The 26,300-nt window shown below is 38.1% G+C and overlaps 1 protein-coding gene across 1 annotated transcript in view; it reads left to right on the top strand.

Moving 5' to 3' along the window:
• KIFAP3 (kinesin associated protein 3) overlaps positions 1 to 26,300 on the top strand; it is a 72,464-nt gene that overhangs the window by 29,377 nt on the left and 16,787 nt on the right. The window contains exons 12-19 of the mRNA XM_075508022.1: positions 4,073 to 4,181; positions 5,156 to 5,268; positions 6,214 to 6,379; positions 6,591 to 6,716; positions 7,130 to 7,228; positions 8,720 to 8,805; positions 17,557 to 17,746; positions 22,094 to 22,193. Coding sequence (XP_075364137.1) covers positions 4,073 to 4,181; positions 5,156 to 5,268; positions 6,214 to 6,379; positions 6,591 to 6,716; positions 7,130 to 7,228; positions 8,720 to 8,805; positions 17,557 to 17,746; positions 22,094 to 22,193 — 989 coding nt within the window. The remainder of the gene's footprint in view (positions 1 to 4,072; positions 4,182 to 5,155; positions 5,269 to 6,213; positions 6,380 to 6,590; positions 6,717 to 7,129; positions 7,229 to 8,719; positions 8,806 to 17,556; positions 17,747 to 22,093; positions 22,194 to 26,300) is intronic.

The raw sequence follows: 26,300 nt of genomic DNA, 5'->3' as shown, positions 1-26,300 counted from the left end.
GATCCCACTGGGTATCAAAATTTCAGCGTCTCCAGTGTTACAGGATATGAACTGGAAACCAGCCAAGCAGTGTTACATTGCTACATGACAATTCCTTTTCCAACTGCCGGCATGCACAACAGGGGAGACTTGATGACTATGGAAGGCTCTTCATGGATCTTTCAGGCTACAGTTTGTTGCATAACTTTTTGTCTCCAGTCATAGTCTTTGATCCAAGCACAGACACAATATCATGGGTTTTGGGGATTTGTTTTGGGTTTTGTGTGTAAGTCTTTTTGTGTGTTTTGTTGGTTGTTTTTGTTTTTTTTTTTAATAAGTACCAAATCCTCTCTTACTGCACTTTTTCTCAGTCCTGATGAGGCTGGAGTTGAGAGAGCCTGTGTTGCATAATTGTAAAAGCTCGACGGTAGCTTTTTCAGAATTGCACCATGATACCTTCTTTCCTGCCAAACATGTTTTTAACATCAAATACATCCAGAATGGGAAGTTGCCATGGAAAGTTTTCAGAATGTTTCTGGTCATTATCTCATGACAAAAATTGATGTTTTTCCAAATACAGGAGGATTTTGGAGAATAGAGAGGGGAGAACTGGTGGGAATAACTAGTACATGTTAGAAAATGGTCTTGTAAACATCCTGCTGACTGCCTTTTCTGCTGCAAGAAGCAACTATATGTTAAGGCATTTGCATGATATAAGGAACCTGCTTTGTTCTGAGCAGTTACCAGCCAAAGCAGAATTCATGCACTGTGTTTCAGGGCTTGCTTATGACGTGCTTTCAGGGAATCTTGGCATGGCTTTTAGATCCCTAGTGCCAAATGTAAAGGGCTGTGGAAACTTCAGTGATATCATACTCTGAGCTTTGGTGAACATCATTGTTCTGATAGGCAGTGACTGCTCAAAGTAGTGCTTGCAGAGCTGTATCCAAAGACTAATGGAGCAGGAAACAAGTCCACTGCCTTCTGCCTTCATTGGACTTTGGCTATAACTACAAAATTCAAAGGATACCTATGGCTATTGATGCTTCAGTGGTTGAGGTAATTATTCACAGATCACATCTGCCAACTGTTCCAAAAGGACAAGCTGGACAATCGGAGCTTAAATTTTATTAATGAATGTTCAAAACTAGAACAGTTATTAGAGAAGACAGAGGTTAGCAGAAAACACGGGGAAGCAGATAAGGCATCAGGAGAAGAAAATGACCTTTTTAAAAGGACTCCCTGCCATCTGATTCTACCCTGGAAAACGAAATTCTCTTTTCAATAGTAGTACGTGCCCTTCTGTGGGTTTGTTTCCTTTTGAGGAAAGCTGTATATCTAAACTGGCAAATACTCAATAATGAGTGTTTAGCTGTTGTGGAAAGTGATTGGAAAAATCCATCCCCCAATGTCATTGTGAACAGGCGAAGTGCTTGACAAGGGCTTGCGCGTGCTGTCCCAGGTAAACATCCTTGTGGATTGTAGGAGTTAGTGGGTGCTATTCTAGTAACAGTTAAAAGTGAGTATTAACAGTTCATTCTTGTTTAGACCTCAGCAATGCGTGTTTTGTTTAAATAGGTGCAAATGCCATCCAGATGCTTATAAAAGCCTTTATTGGTAATAACCTGGCCAATCAAAGGGCATGGTTAGGCAGTGATGTCATGGTGATATTTAATATTTTACCGCAAAGCAGTGTGCAAGGTTCTCCGCAGCTACCCACATGTTTTCCACCACAGTTGTCCTGTTTGGCCGCTCTTTGATCTATAAGCTTCTTTTCAGCTTAATGCTGGTAAATGTCCTCTCTTGACAGCACCCTTTGCTCCTGTCCGCCATTATCTGCTGAAGTTCAGAAACCAGAGCATCACTTCAAACAGCAGAGTTAGGGAGTAGCCGCTCAGGAGAGATTCCTGAGGCATGCAGTTCTGGCATAATCATTCAAAGATGTTTGAGCTGGGCTTGGGGAGGGGGTTGGACAGAGGTGTATGTGAACAGAGAGCTGTGGGGGTTGGCCTCTGGTCACTGGTAAATAAGTGAAGGCAGGTGCCAGAGAGTCTAGACACAGTGATTTCAGTCCTGGTCTGTGGTATCTGATACTCAATATGGGACTTGTCTGATTGAACACTACTGCCTCTTCATTGCACATGCTGCAGTCTTTTTACTGCCTTCCTGTTAAATCAGTAAAAGATGACAATGGACATAGTAAAAGCAGAACAAATTTAATTTTAATATTTCCTATTTGGCAGCAATTACTCTTCCTTTTGAAGTGGCACAAGAAGCAATCAAATTAAATGAAGACATAATGGGAAACATGGAGCTCGTACGAAACTATTATTTTAAAATTTGAACAGCTTTAATTGAAACTGGATATATTTTTTCTTTTTATGGAGAAGTAGTTCAGTAATTAACAGTGTAATCCCATCTTGTTAAACATCTAATTTCCACAGATTTTGTATTGTGTAAGTAATGAGAATGCTTCCCTTCAAATTATTTGAAGGGTTTTAAAAATCTGTTTTTAAAGGTTTTGTAACGGAAGAGTTGCAGGGGGTGATTTTTGAATGCTAGTGTTCTACTTGTTAAGTGGCAACTTTCTTCTCTGGTTAATTCACTCTTATGTGGCTGTCAGGCTTACGGATTTAATAAACTAGGGATTTTATAAGTTCTTAAAACAACCTAGGGAAACCTGATTCTACCTTTCTAAGAAAGGGAGGAAGAAATCAGTGATAGCTTTTAAATTAGTACATGAAAGTGCCAGAAAGAGATTAATAACTATGTCGTAACCTAATTTTGTTGGGGTTTTGTTTTTTATTTGGGGTCCATTTGGAATGACAGCCTGCTATCTGGTAATAGATAAACATACAGGATTGCTCTAATAAAATACTTTGGAGTGAAATTCCTGCAATCCTATTGTTCCTTCTTTCCCCCACTCTAAATGGGTTGTTTACCCACTTTTAGTGTTTAATGCATTATAAACTGTCTTTCCACCAGGGGGCAAGCACAAAAATATTTAATGATTAGTTGTTGTGTTCTTCTGCCCCCACCCCTTTTTTGACACGCTGAGCTACGTTTTTGGTGTCTTATGTCCCCATTATCTTTAGGTTCAGTTGTTTCTATTTCCAGTAATCTCAGTCTTGTCATCGCAGTGCTTTGCATTATAATCTTGAAGTGTCTTATGAACTGAGCAAGTTTTAGGAGCAAATAGGGTGATGTCCTGCAGCCCCTCAATGAGGAAGCCATGCAACTTGTTGGCCATGGTTAGAAACAGAGAAAAAAAATGGCTGTATTTGAGTCATGTTTGTATATTCAAATTGTATATTGTAATTGTATTCAATTGTATATAGATAGCCTGTGATGTAATGGACAATACAGGTGCCAGGTGTATAAAATGATGGCAGTCCATAGGTTATTTGCCTAAGGAATCACCTGGGAATTCACTGACACTTACTGAACAGTTGGAACAGCATTATAGGCAATTGTCTACTTATGTTAACCCAGGTTGCTCTGTCCCAATACCAAAAGAACAGGACTAGTACTGAGAAGTCTTTGGTATATGGCAGTGTTCAGCTCTAGCAATGGAAGCTGCAAAGATAAAGCACACTGTTGCAGATACACCACAGCTAATTTACTTATCAACAGAGTAACCTCAAAGCAAAATAGTAGTAGAATTATTCTGCAATTAAGTATCTGTTTAGAGAGTCATAATTTTATTAAACAGCCAGGTATTAATCCCACTTTCTGTGGAACTAAGTTGTTTTTTTCCTATATTAAACCTGGCTAGACTTTCAAAACAAATTTATCCATTCACAAGTTCAAAAACCAGGAAAAATAAAAAATTCAGTGGTAGCAATAAAATGTAACTAACCCAAGTTACTTTAAGGTGATGAGTGACTGCCAGTTTTGGCACTTTATAAGCATTGTTATCCCCAAATAATGGAACCATACATCTTGTGCCCTTGACCTTTATAACTTTACTGTGCCCGTAGAAATGCTGAATATGAATTTAAAAAAAAAAAAAAGCTACTGTAGTTGACATCATAACGCTGCTCTTCTAATGCTTTGGAAAGATTAATGACTTAAGTGTGTTTGTGTTTCTTGGCAGTTAATGAAGATGCTTTTTGAATGTCCTGATGAACGAGTTGACCTGGAACTTATTTCTTTCTGTATTAACCTTGCTGCTAACAAAAGAAATGTACAACTTATCTGTGAAGGTAAGCATACTGAAATTTTACTGTTTTCTTGGAGATGTCAACACTTTATATGTATTTTTTTATATACTTACATATATAAATTATGTATATTTGAGTTATTTATGCATTTATATATGTATATGTATTTTAGAAAAATAAAATGCACCTGTTTGAGTAATGTTAGCAAGCAAATGGCCACATCCTCCCCAAGTGGAACATTATTATTCAGTAGCTCTATTATTCAGTAGCTCTAATTTTTACTTGTGCTCAAAATTTTCACTGTGAACTACTGTAATAAATTGCTAGACTTTGGATTCTATGGCCAGCAATTCCACTTTTAAATTGTCTGCATAGCTCTGTAGAAGGGGGAGCAGGGAGATCCAATTTTATATTAAAGGTAGAAATGAAATTCAAGCTAGTAGCACTCATTAGATAGGCAAGGTGATCATTTGGAATCATAATTGTAACAGTGGGACTTGCCCTGTGCAATCAAGTACTTCAGATCTGTGTATGTCTGTTACGTGTGTTCCCATGTAATGTCTACATGACTGGTAAATAACCTTGTAAAACCATAACAATATTTATTCCATGGAGTGGGAAGATAAGTCTCTAGCTAGTACCAACAGCTGTGCTGTATCTCCACTAACTGCACTGATGATAGGATCATGGTTCAGATCTAGAACCTTTCTTGGTCTGAATAAATAACTAAGCATACCTGAAGCATTTAGTTATTTATCTGACTTTGTGTCCCACCAGTACGTGTGGTCATAGTAGTTATTTTAGAGAAGCTATAGAATTTAGACAGAGCAGGTCTTGACTTGTCTTTTCAACTTAAACTTGGAAGAAGAAATAGTTCCTGTCTAGATTCTTCACTTTTTCCTTTTAAAAGTTAAAGGTGTAGTTTTTTGTGTGTGGTGGTGTTGGTTTCTTAGATTGTCCATTACTTTCCTCATTTTTTTATTTGGAGGATTTCTGAAGTGTTTGTTTCTTTTCAGGAAATGGTTTGAAAATGTTAATGAAGCGGGCTTTGAAATTTAAGGACCCATTGTTAATGAAGATGATCAGGAATATTTCACAGCATGATGGGCCGACTAAAAGCCTGTTTATTGTAAGTAGTATTGTAAGTACTATCTGTTACCTAATGTGGTCTCTGATTCTTCCTACTGGAAAAGACTGGCTCTGGAGAGCTGCTGTGTTTTGTCTTTACAGGGTGTCCAGTTTAAGTTTTCTTGGCTGTCATGGGTTGATTTATGTTTTGTTTTATAAGGCTATGTCAGTTGGTAGATCAGGGTTTGGATCCCTTACTACAGGGAAAACAGGTCTTAAGCTGTATCCAATAAGACCATGTTCCAAAACAAACAAACAAAACCAAGCAAACAAAAAAACCCAACTGCTGGGGGTGCACATCATAACCATTAACAGTTATCCTAAATCTCTGCTTTTAGAGCTAGAGGGCAAATCAAGCGGGGGTTTTTCCACTGTACCAAGTGGTTTGTATAAGTAGATACTCTAAAATTTTGAATACTTAATATTCAGTTAACCATGTAAAGCTGCCCTTTCAAAAGAAGGGGGGGGAAAAACATCCTAATTGTGGAAACTTTAAACGTACTGTTAAAATGAAGATTGAATATCAAGTTGTCTTAAAGCAGTATGGAATTAGGAAGTAGAATCTGTGACTTGCCTGTTAATGCCTCCTGAAAATCTTGTGGTTATTTCTCAAAATCTTTAGGAAGAGGACTCCTATTACTGTCATTAATGCAGTATAGTGTTCACTATCTTCCTTCCCTTATTTTCTAACACCTTTCTCAAACTGTGTGTATAGTAGCTACTTTTAGAACATCTGAACAAATGATCTACATCCCTTTAAAGTGAAAGGATCGAGAGGAAGAATGCTGAAATGCTTTCCTGGATCATTCTTCAACTGAAACTGCCTTATTTCAGGAGAAAAGTCTCCTAGCCTTCTTTTGAGAACTAGTTTTGATTTGACCAAGTTGTGAGTTTTTCATAACCCCAGATTATTCACCTGTAATGTTTGTTGCTGTATTTTCTTCAGGATTATGTTGGTGATTTAGCAGCTCAAATATCAAATGATGAAGAAGAGGAATTTGTGATTGAATGCCTGGGAACACTTGCAAATTTGACCTTACCAGATCTGGACTGGGAACTTGTGCTGAAAGAGTACAAACTGGTTCCATACCTCAAGGATAAACTAAAACCAGGTCTGTACAAAATTTGGTTAGTCTTTCAAAGTAGAGTCTCTCAAAGAATACTTAGAGTGCACTTTCAGAGTAGAGTCTGTTTACCTTTAATTTGTGATTGTTTGGGGAACCATAACACTGAAGAACAGAATCATATCTACAGATAAATATATGACTGCTACAAGATTAAGAATTTCTAAGAGGTAATACTTTCTGCCTTCTGACTTACCAGGTTCTGCAGAAGATGACCTTGTTTTAGAAGTGGTGATAATGATTGGAACAGTTTCTATGGATGACTCTTGCGCTGCTCTGCTGGCTAAATCTGGAATCATTCCTGCGCTCATTGAGCTTCTAAATGGTATATTGCCATGTCTGACTTTAGGTCTTGTTTTTCCAGAGAAGCTTAGTTGACGTAGCTCTGCTGTAACTGAATGCACCATTCATTTTCTCTTGCAAGGTGGGGGTAGGTGTTTTGTATATGAAAGGAGGAGCAACTACTCTGTTATTGATAGAGAGATACTGACTAGTGGTCTAATAGATTTGATTTTTTTCCCCACACTTCCACAACTCTTGCTGCAATCTGTGGTCTTTCTACTTGACTGGAGCAGGGAAGAAAACATTCATTTTGTGATGTCAGGAGATGAAATCTCACACATACCACTGAACTGTCTAGCTGACATGTAAGAGCTGGGCTTTCTCTAAGCACCAAGAGCTTCTGGTTGTGACATCTGAAATTGTGGGTTTTGTTTTTTTTTTTTTTTGTTCTTGCAGCTCAGCAGGAAGATGATGAGTTTGTCTGCCAGATCATCTATGTATTTTATCAGATGGTCTTCCACCAAGCCACCAGAGATGTCATTATCAAGGAAACCCGTATCTTTTTAAAGATTAAACATCTAGAATTACAGCACTTACTTTGCCATCACTGATGTTTGACCTATATTTCTCTTGCATAAACCTCCTGATCTCAGAGGTTTCTTCGTAAATGGTTTCAGCTGAAGAAAAAATCCAAGCAATGTAGGCATGTAGAGGGACTGCAAGATTAATAGTAGAGATTAAAAGTTAGAAAGTTAGTTTGCTTTGAAACAGGGACAGGGGTAGGAGAGGGATCACTGGACCAGATGATCCATTAGTTCCTATCCAACCTGAATTACTGTATTAATTTGTTTTGCAAATCATAGTCAAAATCATAGTCCATAGAATAACTTACACAGAGCATAGACAAACTTCTTGCACTGCACCATTATACGTATATGTTGCATACTCTGAAGTTACGTGCGTTAAAATACTTTAATAGCATTCTTTCTTATATTTGTCTAGACAACATAAATAACGCCTGCTCTGTATTTCTCATCCACCTAATTGTTCTTTGAATTTTGTTTGGCATAAGTCTCCCAACTTCTTCCCACTATGGAGACTTCAATTTCTATTCCTGGCTTTCCTCTTTCACCTTTTTTTGCCTGTCTGTTGATGACTGAATCTGTTCTTCAGTTTCCTCATGTCATGGATCTATTGAACTTTTTTGTATGGTACTTATAACTCTTATTCAGTCTTTACTACTTATTCTTTCAATCACTGCTGATGTTGAGCTTATTCAAATGATCTGGAAACTGTGGAAAGAGACACTAGCTGTCTTTGTGGGCCTTAACTGAATGTTAAATTTTATTGAAACATAAAGACTAGGTTGAATGGGGCCCTTGTAGGCATAGCAGATTAGTGATTACTTTGCTAACAATACAAGGACTACATGTTAATTTTTCCTTTGGGCTCTGTGGAATATCTGAGAAACAATTTGGGATGTTGTTCTTTGTCTCCTGTTTAGACTCCTAGGTGGCTAGCTTTAAAAAAAGAAAAAAAAAAAAAAGAAAGATTGCATCTATTTCTATATCTGTAATGATAACACACCAACATTTGAACAACGCTTTTCTCATTCAAATTGAACGAGACTAGTATTAATGCTATCATTTGCACAATAGATTATCTTCAGTATTTTTTGATACAAACATTGGAAACCTTTTTTTTCAAAACAAGAAAACTCCCTAGGGATTACAAAACTAACAGTCCCAAAAGATTAAACCAGTCCACAGAATCTATGCCTTTTGGACTAGCATGTTAGGTGCATGGATTTCCTGTAACAGATCAGAATGTATTTTCTTTGTAAGGGGCGTGTAATTTTTCTTCAGCAATTTTGAAGAATATTTGGGTATCTTAAAATGTGATTTAAAAAAAAAAAGTGGTTGGGGGAAGGCTGCTGAACTTCATGTGTTGGAAAATTCCTGACTACATTTCTTAATGAAATTTGCAGCTGGAAGATCCCAGGGCTGTGAAAAAAAATAGCTTTTATCCTTAACAGTTTCTTTCCAGAGGCTCCAGCGTATCTTATAGACCTGATGCATGATAAAAACGCTGAGATTCGCAAAGTCTGTGACAACACTCTGGATATTATAGCGGTAGGTCTGATTTTTTTTATCATCTGTCCTTCAAGAACCTCTTCACATGAGATAATTGTAGAATAACTAAGTAGCAATAACTTGCAAATTGAGAATATTTTTCATGTGCAACTTTCTAATAACATAGGTAAAAGGTAAATTTTCATGGGACAATGACAATTGTTAACCTAGGCTGTATATCAAACTTCCAAAAAGTGCATATATACTTTGAAAATTCATACCAGTTAGCTTTACGCTACAGCCACTTTTAAGGAGTGCTTTTATACTTAAATAAAGTAGTCACATTACATAAGGATGTTAAGCTTTCATTATTTCTTAATTCTTCAAACAAATGGCTTTTGTTACACAGCAGCTTTTATTCAGCTTTTCTACGTCACCTGATGCCAGTATTTGTTTCAAAAAGGAAACATGGGTGTTGATCCTAAAGCTGGTTGGTTTCTGCTAGGGAAACAGTATAATATTGAACTTTTTAATATTGTCTTCAACTCTTGGATACGTTTCCTTGAGCTGCATGACTGACTTTGTCCAACTATCCATTGATCACAATTAACTTTTGGGACAGTTGTTTTGTATTAAACTGCTAACTTGGAAAAAAGGAAGAATACTAAATTATGAAGTGCTATTGCTTCATCAGCTCTTATAGCATGTATAACCTGCTTCTGGGGATCCTTGACTCTAGAAGCATTAATGCGTTTTCTATGGTGTTCTTTATTGAAGTAAAGACATTCTGAAATCGATTGAACTTAAAAGTTGCATTTAACTGTTAAAATTCCTCCTGGCCTTTTTAATTGGATTGACTTATATTGACAAAAAGAAATTTTGTAGGGTCTTAGGATTGTACAGACTGTACATCCTTTTGGATGTACAGTAACTATCACAAAATTAAATCTTACAGCCAAAGAGAACTTAACTATGAGTCAAGAGTAGTGTCTGACTACCTTAATGCTTTTCCTATAATCTACTTAGTTTTTTCTTTAGTTGAATTACACATATTGCAGCTTGTTCTCTGAAAGGTTTAATATAGCTTAAGACCTAACTTAAGCTGCACCATACTACAGTCTATTTTGTCTTTCTGTTACACTCATTAGTAATGCCTTCTAATTTAATATTCATCTAAAAAAAGAAGTAAAATGACATAACATTTTCTGTGTTGGAATATTTTTTATCTGGCTCTGGTTTTGCTTCATGGAGGTATGGAATGAAAATCGTGCTCCATGTCAAGAGTTGCCGTTGACATTCATTAAGGGCAAGATTTCAACTAAGATGAATTTGCACTTAGTATTTATTTATGATGGGCATTATGTTCAGCTTACCAAGATCAGTTATTTCCAGGGACACCTCCAGTGGAAACAGTAGAAAGATTTTTATCTTCTGGGTGAGGCTGGACAATCCCAGTGCTTCCAATGCTTGTTTTGTCTTGGGGCCAGTGCAATTTCCAAGTGTCTCGGGCGTTGATTTGTTCATAGTACATACATGGTACATAGTAGTATTTAGTTACTGAAAAATTAGGTTAGTAATATTATTAAGCAACATTTATAGAATCTAGAAGAATGAATACATTAAGACATAGCTTCATATTCAATATTAACATCTGGGTAAAATGTACTTGGCTTTTTTTCTTCATAAGAAGAGATAATCTTTATGCTAGCTGTGAGTAAATGAGTGCTGTGATAATGGATGGGAAAGGCTTCTCAACTTGGAAAAAGCACTGGACAGGACTTCTAGAGCCTTGAGGAAGAATAAAGGGAGGAAATGATGTAGCACTGCTGTTATTGGGGATAGGGGAGAAGATATCAAGCACATACTGAGAGTAGTTTGTGTGGTGGTAAATTTTTATTTTTTTGGTTGTGGAGCAGTGCCACACTTAGAATGATGTTCACTGGTAAGTTAGGAGAGTTCCCTTTCTAAGAGGGTCTTTTTAGCTTTATTATCTAGCTGTTGGGTTGTAAGTTGCATAAACCGTAACTAACACCATGCCCCTGTGGGGAACAGGAAGCACAGTATACTCTCTTTTCTGGAGGACGGAGAACCACTAATTGATTGCTTTCTCAGCAATGTTGTAAGCTGGTTGCACACTGTCTCCCAATACCAAAAATCACGGCAAAAAAGGCAACACATTCTGGATGGTGATGGAAGAAAATACGAAACAGTAAGTTATCAGAACCTCAGATCTTGATAGGTGTTTTGCCATTCAACTCGGAGGATATGGTAAAGCAGCCTGTAAACACTGAGGTGTTTGGTTGTGTGGCAATTTTACACAACCAGTGTCTTCTGAGGTGTCTGAGCAGTCTCTAAGATTGGTGAAACTTCTTATCTGTGCTAAATCCACAACAAGAAAAACTTAAGTTTTCAGTCTTGTTGTTCCATACATGCTGACAGGATTAGTTCCTCTGATGATGGAAATCAGAAACTAGATGTTGGAGAAAAGAGATTTGAAAGTAGTTTTTTCTCAGGGAGACAAATGCTTCTTTCACTCATCAATAAGCTCTATATAGTGTGATTGAAATAGCACTGAAAAAAATCAGATGCCTTATAAGCCTTAGGGGAGATATGCTTTCTGTAGTAAAGTAATTGTCACAGAAATTATGGAAATGTTACACTAGTGATGATTTGTTTAATATAGCTTGGCTGGACTCTGCCATTGATGAACTGAAACAGATGTGCTGCTTTACAATAGTATGTACTGGGGAGTCTCGGCTTTGCACTGGTAGATGCAAGAGATCCCTTTTGTCGAAAAGAAAGTCTGCGTTGATAATTTAGGAATGCTTCAGTCTCGTGTCATGTGCTGAGTCTTGACACCAAGGAGCTAGTTTAGTGTACTTGTACACCTAAAGCAGGACAGGTTACATGGCTCAGCTGAAAGCCTGGAATCAACAGCTGGTGTAGGAATCTCAAGCAAATGAAGTTCCCTTTTCCTCTGACTCAGAAGCCTGGACACCTGCAACTCAAAGCTTGTGGAAAGAAATGTCAGCTTACTCAAGATAGTTTTACTCTTCACCTCGGACAATATTATCAAGAGCTAAAGGGGTTATTTATCTCGGGTTTCTCATCCTTTTTCTGTCCCTAGCTCAGTCTAATAACAGTTAAATGATTTTCCTCATTTATTCAAAGGATATTTAATTAACCATAGCCAGATCCTTGGACTGTGTAGTCCGAGCCTTCCCCCTCCCCCATTTCCACGTATTTTCCTATTCAGTGTTTTTACAGCCTTGAATCCAGGCCTGCTGTACCATCTTGTTTCCCTTATGATCAAGAGTGGATTATTATGCTTCCTGCAGAAGCAAAATGTCTTCTAGATAGCTACAGCATTGTCCATGTGATTTAGTAAGGGCCTCATGCCTAAGGTGTTTTTCCAGCTCTTGTTCTTTGCCCCAAATATTTATAATGAATGCCAAACAACATTTGCCTTATATGGAAAGCTGTGTTAATGAACGGCTTGCATCTTTCCCTGTTAGCTAAGTGCCTTGACACAAATCTTCCATGTTGGAAATGCTGGAATTTCACATAAGAAGCAGGAATGTGCTGTGAACCCTCAGTGCTCTGGGATTTGGGGCCAGCTGTGGAAGATGTTGGCCAGCTCTCTTAGAATCAAGGAAGAGCAGACCACAGGGATTTGGTGGGGGCTTTATTTGAATAGGCAGCATACTCTGAAAATAGATAACCTTTGACTCCAGCTTGGTGTCCTCTTTCCATGAAGAGTGCTGTAGTCACTCCAGGAAAAAAGGTTCTCCCTTCACTTGTCAAGACTCCCCTTTTCTGTTGTGTCTCTCGTTCCCCTGTTATCCTCTAACAATCATGAATACAGAGAGGTGGGTGGAAGAGCAGCTAGGGTGTGAGGCTGCAGGCTGAACTATTGACATGTGTTTTCACTGATCAACTTCTGCATTGTTAAATTTGCAATCAGTTTGCTTTGGTGCTGGTAGCATTTTGTGGCAAAGAGCATGCACCCAGCAGGAAAGGCTCTACCTGGACTAGAAGAATAACCACGCTGCAGGCAGCATTAGATAGGGCAGGTGCATCCTGATAGGTTTATGTGAAGACAAAAAACAATCTTGGACAGATTTCCTTCTAGCATTGGTGCTTGTTCTTTGGAGTTTTAAGACTAGGAGGGTGAGCCAAACCACTGATCTCCGTTACTTTCATAACGGCTTGCCAATGAGATACCTTACATTCCTCCAAAGGGTGTGTGGGGGGAAGTTTCTCTCTTTAGCTGTTGACAATATAGGAACCCTGTGGATGGTGTGCATTTTATGTAGGCACCTAAACTTAGAGGCATGAATGTTTACTCTCTTCTCTGTCTTGCCATTAGTTTTGTATCACAGGTTTCTATTAGCTTCTCATCAGAATATATTTAGTGACGAGCCTGATTGTGAAGCATTGACTGTGGGTTGCACAGGTGTAAGTGGGAGAAGGATTTTTTTGGCCTGTGAATGAATTGCCCTCTGGTGGTACTTTCCCTAAGGTAGGTGTCATAGACACCTGCAGAAGGTGATCCATAACATCTGTTTCTCTCCTTGGTTTATAGACACACATAGTTCGAATGACATGCTTATGTTTTGGATAGCTAGACAAGATAAATCTTTTCTTTCTTAATAAATGGTTAATTTAACCTTTCATGTAAACTGTGTTTTAGGGATGGTTAAATAATGAAGAATGTAACATACCACCAACTACAACCTTGAATATAATGAGCATTCTACGTACTGTATAGCAGTTTTAGTTTAGTATGAGGAATCACATCAAATGAACCCTATTACAGACCCAATTAAAGGGCAACCACATTAAAGTGAAAAGGAAAATCTGTTTTTCATCAGCTGTGAGAGAACACAAAGCAGATCTGTGTAGCTCTATGTTATCCTATAGTGTGTTAATCAGATACAAGGTGTGACGGAAGCCAGTGACAAAGGGGACCCCTGATAGGGAACAGACATGCTCTGATAATAGGCCAGTTAACGCTTCATAATATTTCAATGGTTCAGTAGTAAACAAAGTTGGAAGTAGAACTTCAAAAAGGATGGCACATTCCTTGCAGAGTTGAACCATACATCTTCTATGACACTTCTGGATTTATGGAAACCGAATGTTAAAAACAGTGATGTCAGGGAGCTCCAAAGAGAATAAAATCAACCTTCAGAATTCCTCCTTTTATGTTTCTGAACATGCAGTATTTGGGGGGGCGGGGGTTGGAGAATAGGCACATTCTGTCCACCACCTTCTCGTTCCCCCACCCGCTGCTTTTCTAGTAGCCTAACATTTAAAAGGACTGGAGGGCACAAAGCTGTGTTTGTATCTCCATAATGTTTAGTTTTCTGTTTCCATTTTTGCAGGAATTCCTTAGTAAAGAAGGTGTGCTTCATGTATTTAAAAAACAAAACCCAACCAAAACAAAAAAACCCCTACAAAATTAAAAGAAAAAAAGGTTTTTTAACAGCTCAAAATATAATTACTGGAAGACTTGCTGTGTTTTAGGGAATTGTTTTGCTCTAAACTTCTTTAATTTGGTTTCTTTGTGCCTTTTGGCTGTAGTCCTGCATTTGCAGCTTTTCTTCCATTCTGATGTTATTCCATTAATCATTTACCCAGTGGTGTTTCTGCACATTTCTGTGGAAAATCTACAGACATATTCCTGACCTAGCAGTACTTAAATGAACTTTTTTGTGCTGAGGTTATGTAAATCGTTCTAAATTATTGCAAATCATCCTTTTCTAGGATTGCTGCCAGAATGAAACTCTTGACAAAACTGATCATTGATCTGATTCTGGTGCGGTCACTTCTTTTGTTCTTGTTGCTCATTCATAGTGAAGTGCAAGGTACAAATGTAACAAAGTAGCCAAACTGCTTGACTGGATAACTTGTGATTTTTTTTTTTTTTTTTAAGTAATATGCAGATATGCTCAATCTTACAGTTGCTAATTTGCCATTCAGTTGCTAATCCTGTTTTTTGAAATTTAGATCAATGATCGAGGTAAAATACCTGGGAGTTTTAAGCCTCTTAGTACAGGATGGGAAATGTAGAATATATAGGAATATTCTGCCCTGTTGTCATTTTCTAAAGAAAAAATCAGTTAGAGTCTGATCAATGTTAACTGATTTTTTTTTTTAGAAGGATATAAGAAGTTCTTTTCTATTTGTGACAGACATTTGGCATGTTCAGACAGTGGTGTGGAATGGAACAGCGATGTCAAGCAAGTGGGATTCATTTGGGGTTGTAAATTTGGGAAGGTTAAACTGTTTTCAAAGTGCATTTATGGTAAATGTGAATTAGATAACTTAGCTGCTGGCCTTTCTGCTTTTGAGAACTTTTAAAGGTAAACAAGGTAATGTAAAAGGAATTCAGCTTTCTCACAGATTAGTCTAACTTGCTGTTTGTTAAACTTGTTTATTTCCCGCTGCTTCTTTGCAATCATGATTTCTGGGAAGAGTTTTCTTAAGACTGCAGTATGATTTCTGGCAGTTACAAGGTGTTTCTCTAAAGCTTGTAAGTAATTCACAACTGCTGGAGGCTGACAGCCTGCAGTTTAGCTCTGGCAGATGCAGCAAAGGAGAGGTTTCTAAGATGCTGGTCAGATGTCATCAATGAAAGTCATGTCCTTTCATTTTTTTATGGATCATTTTATAAATCTCAGTGATGAGCTTGCTTTTTCCAGGGAAACTCTCATTTTGCACTGTTATTTCTAGCCTTTCCTTTTAATAGAGAGTGGAAGTGGGGGAAAAGATCAAGAGGCAGAAATAGTATGAGGAGTTCTTTTTCCAAACAGTATGAGGCATAGGGGTGTGTGTGTGTTTTGTTTTTTGGTGTTTTGGGTGTTTTGCTTTGTTTTTTTTCTTTCTCCCTCCCTAAGGTTCCTGCATTACTGTATGGCTGACAAACCTGGAATTTTGCTTGAGGCCGCTAGGCACTGAGAGTATCTACAAATCCCACAGGTGGTACCTGCTCTGTGTATGGAAGTTATGCAGGAGACCAGGTTTTGGACAGGACTGCTTGTGTGCCAGGATGGTGTGGAGGGGAATTGGGAAAGTCTAGTAATTAGTGTTGATCACGGGTGGCATTGGAGAAATTTAGAATAATGCCACAGACTGATCAGAGCCCCAAATCTGCAGGTACTTGCGTGGATGTCCCATCAAAAGGGAGTTTACATTCTGCTTTAAGCCAAGAGAAACAAACTTGCCATTTCTCCAAGTAAAACAAAGTTTAAAAGCCCATTGCCATAGAATAAGGGTTTGTGGTTGCACAATGCGACGTGATTCCCCGTGAAATCTTGGATGCTCTAGATACTCGTTAGTGATGTCAGAGAAGTGTCTACCAGAATGACAGGGCCAGCTGGTTTTTGTGTTATTGACCAGTCGGAAGGGTGGAAAAGGCACAGGGTAGAGAGTGTGTTACCTATGTCAGGTAACAGCAGTGAAGACAAGGTAGGTTGAATGTTGTCAGTTTAAAAGCTCAAGTTCAGTCTGTAGGGTTTCAGAAGTTTAACCTGAACTACTAAGCCAACTTATTCTGTCTTCATTGCTATTTTTTGACCTCTGGGTACAGACAGATCTACTTTGAATGTCTAGCTGAAGCAGTTTAAGAAATTACCACTCCTGTAGCCAAGGCATTGTCGCTAATTGAGTGAACACTCTTCATCCCCTTCAAGGCTAAGTAAAACAGATTTTAAAAAACTTAAACTACTCCAGCTAGATCTCCAAGGAGAGTCTGTCTAGATCATGTGTTAACCAACATGAGAGTTAAGAAATTATTTTCAATTTTTCTGTCCTTTGTAGTTAAGTTAGAAGACAGTGAAGTAGGACCTGTTTCAAGAGGATATTTCTTCCCACAAGTAGAAACACTCTGGTTATGAATGTTACTTTTGTTCAGAGTCCTTCGATTAAAAAAAAAAAAAAAAAAAAAAAAAGTACTAACCATGGTGCATTATTTGTGAATCTTCCCAAACGGATAACATCTGCAGGTTTCATATGTTGATGAGTTTCCTATAGTTAGCTGTGCCCTATCTTTCCAGTAATATTGAGAAACAGCATATTATCCATAGGTCTGTGTTCCCTCAGTGGTAATCAACAGCCCATATAGTCTGGTCTGTTTAGAGGAGCCTTCTAAACAGCGGATTGCAGTGACCACAGGCTATGTCGCTTCCTTCTGATGCTCCTTTATATTGAATATCACATCACTTGAGTGCAATTAGGCTGTAATCCAGATTGAAATTTCATGCCTACATTTTGTTTCCATACTGGCTGGAACCTTTATTCTGTTTTCCTTGGCCTTCTGGAGAAGTTCCTCTCAGATTTTAGTTTTGTATTTTGGATTCCCATATCCTCTTTACAACTAGTTGTCCTAGTGAATGCTCATCTAATGAGGACATACAGGGTATTTGGCCAGTTAATAATTAATTACTGAAATCCCCCTGAAAATTGGCAGTTATTGGCTGCTCTTGATAAACCAAATGAGGAGACTGTGATGATAGAACTTCCCTGCTCAAAGCAGGAATTTTTTCTGGATGGTGTAAAGTTACAAACCATGAAGGGAAGATTGTACTGCTGCATGTACAAAAACAGAATAATTTTGTACAATAACAGAACTTGCAAAATCATTCCCATGTTTGCTCAAAGTACTCTGCAAACTGAACAGAGGATTTAAGCCACTGAGCCCTGAAACTTGCATCTTTCACTGACCTTAAATTCCTCTGCCATTTCCTGTTAAACCAAACAGCTTTGTCTATACCTCATCCTAAAATATTGTGTGGTGATCTTTAACAGGAATATGATGAGGAATGGGCTAAAAAAATCCAGAGCGAGAAATTTCGGTGGCACAACTCTCAGTGGCTGGAGATGGTGGAGAGTCGGCAGATGGATGACAGCGAGCAGTATCTGTATGGTGATGATCGTATTGAGCCCTACATCCATGAAGGGGATATTCTGGAAAGACCTGACCTCTACTACAGTGCAGGTAAGGCAGCATATATTAGCATTCAGTACTGAGATTGCTACCTCTGTATTTGGAACAAGAGCTTGACCTGGGGCTGTAGAGAAAATCTGCTGACTAAAACCAGCAAGATAGTTACCCTTTTGTGTCACTGGAAGCAGCGCTGATGCATGCTAGCCAGGGATGGACTTGTCCTTGTTAGGATGTTAATGACAGATTGAGTACTGTATATCCATGATCTTATGAAGTGTTACAGGTCTTCAGAGATATGAGTAGACCTATCTCAGAGAGCTAATGGATCACAATGACTGATTTGAATAAAGGTGGCCCAGCCTTGTTCTTCACACCTATTTCTTGTGTCCATAGCTTGTTTGCTTTGCAAACCCAAACCTGTTCTCATCCCTGTTAAATTCACAGCTATGGGATTTGATGCTGAATTTTATTCTGCCTGGTGTGTTAGTTCTGTAATGGAATTTTTATTTCGGATCTTAATGAAAGACTTCACATGAGCCACATCAAACTCGTAGGTTCCTTAGCAGAGGCGATCATTCTGTGACTTTCAGCTAATCTGTTTGTATGATTTTTGCTGTCGTATATCTAGGGAAGCATGTAAATCTCTTCTCAAAATACTTTTTTTAATTCTTCATATGAAAAAGTTTTATTACTTGACAATTTGAAGAAGTTAGTTAAAAAAAAACCGCAAATTATTCCTAAGAAGAGTCATGTCCTTATTTGAGATTAACCCTAATATATTTTCTAAAGAAAAAAAGACATTTCTCATCATTTTGCTTAATCCTATTAGTAGTGCATAATGGCACGGTTCTGGGGGATCTCAAGTGGAATCTGCTTTGTCTCTCTCCTTCTGTAAAGATTTTGTAGTTGCTAAGAAAATAGAAGTTGCCATACTGGATTAAGACATTGATTTATCTAGTCCAATATTGCTAGCTGTTTCAGAGGAAGGTTCAAAAAACTCTGCAGGAGATAATCATATAAAATAATTTGCCCACCGGATAAGCGTCTTCATAACTTTTCATAACTAGGAGTTGGCTTACGCTCTCAAACTTGTGGTTTTATATCCTTTTCAAACTCCTGGATGACTTGTGTGCGCATGGATTTTTTTTTTTTAATTGCTGTGTTTGAGTCTGTGGGTTTTTATTTTCCACATGAGTGTCCAGTCCTTTGCTACAAAGTATGAGTCACAAAACTCTATGACTCTGGATGAATTTGCAGGAATAGTAATAAGAAAAACAAAGCCACTAAAACCCATAAGCTTTACTTGTAGTTGCTGTGAGAAAATAATTGTGCAAGATCTCAGTAGCATTTCAAAAATTATTCTCAAAGGATATCAGAACTCAAGGATTCTTTCTCTTTGATTACATATGTCAGACATAGCAACTTGCCTTTTTAGTGGTATGTTTTTTCCCTTTTGAATACTGTAGTTGTATCTTGCTCTACTAGACCTACAAAGTTAGCAGCGTGAGCCATGTGTTGTACGGTACCATGGTCCTTTGTTACATCAAGTCCCCTTTGGGCTTCCTAAGTTAAAGATGTGCCAGCATGCCTGTTATCATCTCCCCTTTACAATTCTTAATAATAAACCTTTGCTTATTTCATAGGGCCACTTCTCTTCCCACTAGTGTGGGCTAGAGATGGAGTGGTACCAGTAACACTGAATTTCCTGACTTTTAATCATTTGTGTTACAAGCTTAATGTTATTTGAACAAAGATTTTTGTGTTGGAATTGATATTTGACCAGGAAGGAGAGGCAGATTTCCAATGATATGTTCTGCAGATGTTTTAAAAGTGCTTTTGTTTTTAAAGGTATAAGAGTAGGTGATTATATTCAAAATATAGATTCACTTCTCAGGTTCCTTCTGACAAATGCCAGTAATGGTGTGCTTCTGAAGTCTGCTAGACTTATACTTTTGATATGTGGCCAGAAGGGACATAATATTCCTTTGAAAAGGCTACGGATTATTGTACCAATTGGAGTACGCATTTGGGTTTCCGAAGGACAGCATTACTTAGCCAAAAAAATAACAAAAATACAAATCTTTGTGCAGTCAGAAATTAAATGCTTGTATTTCAATTTGGTAATTTTAGAAGTGACCTGCACTGATGGCTGACGCTCAATACAAGTCCCCCCTCAGCAATAATACTTCCCGAGTTCACTGATGGCAAGATGAGTTCCTTATTGCAATGATATACTGACATGTCTCTTGCATAGTAACTTAAACCTACATGAAAAACTTGGTAGAATCTCTGAAGTTGCCTTCGTGAGCTCAGTGTCTCTCTTGCTCTGAAAGTATGTAACCCTAATTTATGTTGAAATGTACGTAACAGCAGATGTCCTTTAACTGTGTAATCATTATATGCAGCTGATGCTATCCATGTGCTTTCATTTTCCTATAAATTCATGTGAGCCATAACTCTGAGTGTTATGGCTTGAATGTTAGCACTCTTGAAGACACTTCAAGTAGTGGTAGCTCTAGCCTCAGAGTTAAAATGTAGTGCATGCTTTATTGATATAAAGGTAAGTATTATTTTTAAGTCTCTCCCCTTTCAAATAAGTTTTAACCAAACCTGGCTGTTTAAAATACATAGTCACTTAAATTGATTGATTTTGATCTGAAGTGCTGCAGGTATAAAAGTGCTAATGTTCCTCCTCATTTCTTTTCTGTGAAAAATACAGAATAGGTGGTGAGATATTAACACTTGTGCAAAGTTTTCCTAACAGCCATTTCAATTCCCCTTCCTCTTGTTTGGTCATTTTACATCCATATGATGTCACAGAGCGCTCATGTCTTGCTGAACATGCTGAAAGACAGTAATATCGATCTGTGCCAGATTACTTGCTTGTCAAGTAATACTCTTTCACATACTGTATACACATGTATACAATTAGAATATAGCCATGTATAGCTATCTTATGCTGCTAAAATGTAGTCTGATCATGGCTAGCAGTTTTCATTTACAGTCTGTTGTGTTGTATTCAGTCACTTTCCCATGAGGTATTATCTTCTAAATGAATCTCTGTAGCACCTCATCAAATGTCTGTTAGAAATCTAGATGTGTCAATTCTATTCCTTTTATCATTTGTCACTATATTATCTTCAAAAAACATCAGGTAAATACATAAAGCATAAGGAGATTTGTTTGAATGCCTGAGTCGTCATCTCTAAGCCCTTGTGTCTGTAAGTAACTTTCCACTGCTTCCTGCACGGGCAGTTTTAGTGGTTTTGAAACCACAGAGGTTAAGCTAAGTGGCCTGTGACTCCCTGGATCTTATCTGTCTTACTTTAAAGTGGAATGGCATTTGTAACTTCCTAGTCATTAGGAATCTCTCTCTGTCCTCTGTTTGAATATTAAAGTATCAGTCTGAATGTACCTGTTTCTGCCCTGTTGTTATTGGGATGCTTTCTGCACTGCAAGTCTGGGATTGTTTTCATACAGTGATGGAGACAAACTGATGTAGGGTCTGTTTTAATGAAATAGCTCATTTTATCTGATTAGAGCCTAATACTAATTACCAAGTAAGAATTGTGCCCTTAATATTAACACGAAACGTGTTCTGTGAATGGGAACAGGAAAGAGTTAAGCTGGGCTCTCATTCAGCTGGGGTCAGTTCACTGGCTTTGCTTCCAAGATGCTCTGGATTTACACTGATGTAACGGAGGGAAAATGTTAGCCCCTGATTTTCTTCTCTTCCTTAGAGACTGTGACTGTGAAGTAGACTGTGAAGCCTTTAAGGAACACTACTGGCTTTACAAATGTCTGTATCTTCATATGCCAGTGTTTTAATATAAAGGAAGCAAAAGAAAACTGTAACCGATGTTCTTGAGAGGATATCATGTGAAAAGACCACCCTTTTAGGAAATAGCTAGAAGACATTAAAATATGGGGGAGATGAAAGAAATAGGTTTGAAGTTCCTTTCCTGTTTTTCTTAACCAATTTTAAGAGATAGAGTGAAGTGTAGAGTCTGAACAATTAAGACCTTTGCTGCTTTTCTACTTCTATGCTGCTGGCCCAGATTAATGTTTGACCCTTCTCATTACTTTTTCTCTGGGCTCACTTCATGATGGGGCAGACAAGATGGGTCTTTATAACCTTTACAGGCCTGAGGAAGAACGTGTAAGAATATTTCTTAGGTATAGCTTTTTTTCAGGGCAGTAGGCTGAGCTACTTGGTACCAGTAAGGCTTTTTGTAATTGAAGTTGCTGTTTTTCAGTATTACTGTTGCTTGACATTCCTCCCAGAAATATTGCAAGTTACTAATGAATTCCTAAGACAAACCAGCACAGGTTGTGTTGCCCACTTGCCCTGAAGTCATGTTCCTTTATACAGTCACTGTACCTTTCTTGTTTTTGTAGATGGCCTAATAGCCCATGATGGAGCAGTGAGTCCGGATTTCTTCAGTGATTATCATCTTCAGAATGGAGACCTCGTTGGGCAGCATCCTTTCTCTAGCAGGTAAATTGCTGTTTGTAAAGAATGCATATAATCCAGCAATGGCTATTCAAGTTTCTTTATAGGGCTTCATTTGTGTTGTTCAACAATTTTTGTCCTCATAGCAGTGGGAATGGTTTACACTGAAAAAGCAGTTCTGTCCTCTGAATTACATGTTTCTTTTAACATACGTGTTGTAATAACATCATAGCTTTCCAAAAGCTGTAGAATAGAAAAGTAAAACTAGAACACACAACTAACTACATGTTATGACAATTACTCAAATACAATTCAGATGATGTGGTTGGGAAATACCTAAAGAGAGGCTTGAGATGTTGATTACCCAGAAGGCTTTTGTTTCCAGTATTCTTAAATTGTTAAAAATAAGTTTTTTCAGATGGCAAAACTATTTCTGTGGGTTTGTTTTTTTGTTTTTTTTCCCTTAACCTAAGTTTTCCCAAGGTATTCTCAATTAGATTACTGATGGCACTTACTTTGAAAATTTGCTAGATGAGCAAAAGATGTCAGCTTGACTTTTGGGATATGTTTCTCTGAATTTGCCCTCTGGTCAATGACCTCTCCTCTGAATGTTAGCAAGCTGTTCCAGTTTGAACTTGAGAGTAGACTTCTCCCACAAGTTCAAAATAGAAGACTCCTTTCAAAGAATGAAATCTTCATAGATCCTGTAGCATTTAGAAAATGCCTTTTATAGAGCATGAATTATGTGCACTCATTAGCAGGAAATATTTCAAACACTTTACAGTCAAGGTACAGAATTCACTTTAACAGGATGCTATCTGGACATGCCCAGCCCTGTGGTTGAAGTTATTTCTTTCCAAAGGAAGAATGTTATTTTCACCACTTATAACTTTAGTCACCATTTGTAAAATATGAGTAATTCACAGTATGTACAGCTGAAGCAAAAACATTTTTCTCTCTTACTTTGGCTTCTTGTAATTGTTAAAGGGCAGTGGATGGTTGCACTTGTTTGTTTATTCTACCCGTGATGCATCAGAAAGCTGAACATTCAGCAAGGGTGGAATGGTGGTAACATTTTTAAGAACAAATTAAAATAACTAAAATGCTCATATCAAGAAAAAAAGTAGGACTTAAGAGATGGATCCTCTTGAAAAAAGGAAGTGTTTATACTCAGTAAGGATCAAGTTCAGACTAGTGTGTAACCCTTTGTGTGGAGTCCATGTTTGGGAAAGGGATACTGGTGCTGATAATTTCCAAATGCGCAACCTTTGCTTCAGAGCATGCAGGTGATAGAGAAACTGAGGCAAGTATGAGCTATATGCTATTCTTGGAGTCTTACTATGTGACTTAACATTTTCAACTTTAAAATAGAGACAAAACCCATGAGATGACAGGTTTCTGTATTAACCAGAACATTGTATGAATATGTGGTCCCAACACTCTTCATGCTCCCCTGGAGGTGGGGGGAAAGGTGTGTAGGGTGAAGCTTGCAGACTCCTTTGTTTCCAGTAAACTTAGATATAGCCCCAGTCAAGATGCTCTTGTTTTGCCAGAAAGCTTTCAGCTGGGGGGGAAAAAAAAATCTTGAGTGTCCTTGGGTAAAAGTTAAAGTAGATCACTCAACCTCAAATTTCAATCCCTTACCAGGGAGCTACACTAGTAAGCTGCTTTTTAATCTGATTGTATTCCAACTAAAATGAGTAGCAAAATACATCTGGTGTATACCTAGTTAAGTATTTGTAGAGTTTTCTTGTAAGGTCTCAAGGCATTTTGGAGGTTCACCTCAAGAAAGAAAACAGAGAAACTGCAGTTTGGCTAATGACAAACTTGGTAATTGCCCGTTGATGATAGCCTCTGTAAATATTCAGATTTCTCATTAGAATTCTGTCTTCTAGGAAGACTTTTTTTATATGATTGCTCCATGGATTTATCTGCAGTCCAGACATATGGTCTAATTGGAAACAGTATGGACTGCTGCAAATGTTCCGTCCTATTTGTAACAGAGCAGGACTGAATTGTTTGATAGAATAGATACTGGCAGTCGAATGGCGAATCCTAGTTTTCAGATGTGTGTCATTATTGTTTTGAACTCCTTGGCGCCAGAAGCCAGGATTTCCTGATGCTTAGAGCTAATGTAAAATGCATTAGTGCTCCGAGGCATGAGCCATGGAATTGCTGGTCCCATGAGTTTGGAGAGTCAGACCCTCCCTTCTCCCAAATTTGAATTGGTGTTGGAAGGTAAAACCATACGTGCTAGAGAGCCTAATTAAAAATAATAGCAGCAAGTCAAGGCTCTTTTTATGTGCTATATAGTGTACATTTCATCCATACCAAAACATAATTCTAGGGTATTTTTATGCTTACAGTTTAAAGCTAACAAGAACCTTATGTCACAGATTTATTTTTAACCAGTTCCAGCTTTTAATAAATCAAGATGTTTGTTATAAAAATGGTTCATTTTTCTATTAATATTTGAATATGTTTTCAGAAACTTTTTTAAAGAAAGCTGAGTTACGATTTGCATAGACAACTAGCAAGTCAGTTAATAGTAACATTTTTTGTGAGTTCAAAGAGAGATGGCCTAATAATGAGTAGATACATATTTCTGGTCTTTTCATTTGTTATACTTTTTTTTATTTGTTATACATTTATTTGTTGTGCCTGTGTCTTCTGGTCTTGGCCTCTTATATTAGGCTTTTTAATTCTGTAATAGAAGCAGTTGTTTGCTAAGCAATGGGGTGAGCTCTGAAGGAGTCTTTTCCATCATTAAAGACCACCCTGTGAAATTTGAGGTAGGTAACAACCATGAGCTGACTTTTTGGTACTCAACTTTGAATAATCTAATCCTTTCTTCTCATTTCTGCATCCTTATGAGGAAGACTTAGGATACGTTACCTGTTTAATTTCTCTCAGGTTATTTCCTGTCCTTGTAACATGCTCAGACTGGATCAGGACTTCCCCTTGCCTCCAGGAGAGCCTAACATGTCAGCCAGAAAGACTGACCTTTTTAGTGCCTGCATATCACTGGGAAGCTGAGCTAGTGTTGAACTAGTGTTGGTGGCCCCAGTGCATTACCAGGGCTTGAGTGTGTTCTGGTCACCAGCCTCATTTTTTGGAGCCAAAGAAATGGGTCTATGAGGAGAGGTCTTTTCAAAGACCGCAACCAAACTCAAGTTGCCTTGAAGGTTTTCACTGTAAGCAATATTTAATTATACCTGTGCAAGGGAGCTCAGCCCACACCAGCTGCCATATATCAGATTGGTATACCAGTTATACTGCATTGAGCAGATAGTGAAAACCATGTGCTTCCTTGGTTGTAGGATGCTAGTTCTAGCAGAGGTCCAGGGTAGCCTCTGCCATTGCAGTTCTACCATGTTACATTCCGGAAAATTCAGGGGAATTGGAACAGCAGCCCTATCCAGATGTGCAATCGATGAAGTGGTTGACTTTCCTGTAACCCAGCAGGGATATCACAACCATCTCCTGTGGAGTCCCTGTCTCAGGAGACACTGGACCTACATACCTAGACCTGCTGCACAGTCTTGGGTGGGTAGGAAAGTCCTTTTTTGAAGTCAAGCGTAAAACAGGAGTTTAAAAAAGTTAAGGTATTTATAGGCAACTGCATTCACTGGATTAGCACATAGGGGTTTTCTCCCCCCCCCCCCCCCCCCCCCCCCCCCCATAATTTTTTAAGAGGGAAACATGAAGTAATAGTGTTAGCAGTAAGAACATCTATAGATCTGGTGAATTAGGTGGAGTATCTTAGGGGCTGCATTTTTCAAAGACATTGCCTTCCCTTCACAGGGTTTCTTGGACTTTCCTTTGAAACCTAGAGTACTGACTACTGTCAAGAGTTGAGAATGCTACCTTGCACGGTCAGTTCCTGCATCATGAAGTACAGAACAACTTTGCAGGGAAATGTAAAAGTATCTAGCCCTAAATTCAGTTTGTAGACTTGCTTGCATGCTTGCTATTCTGGACATATCCTGAAGCAAGTGGGGATAATTGTTGTTCCTGGTACTTGTCGGCATAAAGGAGAAGCAGCAGATAAGTGAAGACCTGGAAAGTTGGCATTTTTCTAATACTGCCACCCTCACTTTAGCAACCAAAGGCATTGTTAGAAATAGAAATGCTTTCTTTCTGGTAATCTAG

The sequence above is a fragment of the Mycteria americana genome, chromosome 7 (assembly GCF_035582795.1).
Source record: "Mycteria americana isolate JAX WOST 10 ecotype Jacksonville Zoo and Gardens chromosome 7, USCA_MyAme_1.0, whole genome shotgun sequence".
NCBI classification, from domain to species: Eukaryota; Metazoa; Chordata; class Aves; order Ciconiiformes; family Ciconiidae; genus Mycteria; species Mycteria americana.
Note: the sequence above shows the minus strand (reverse complement) of the source record. Positions and strands in the feature narration are given on the sequence as shown.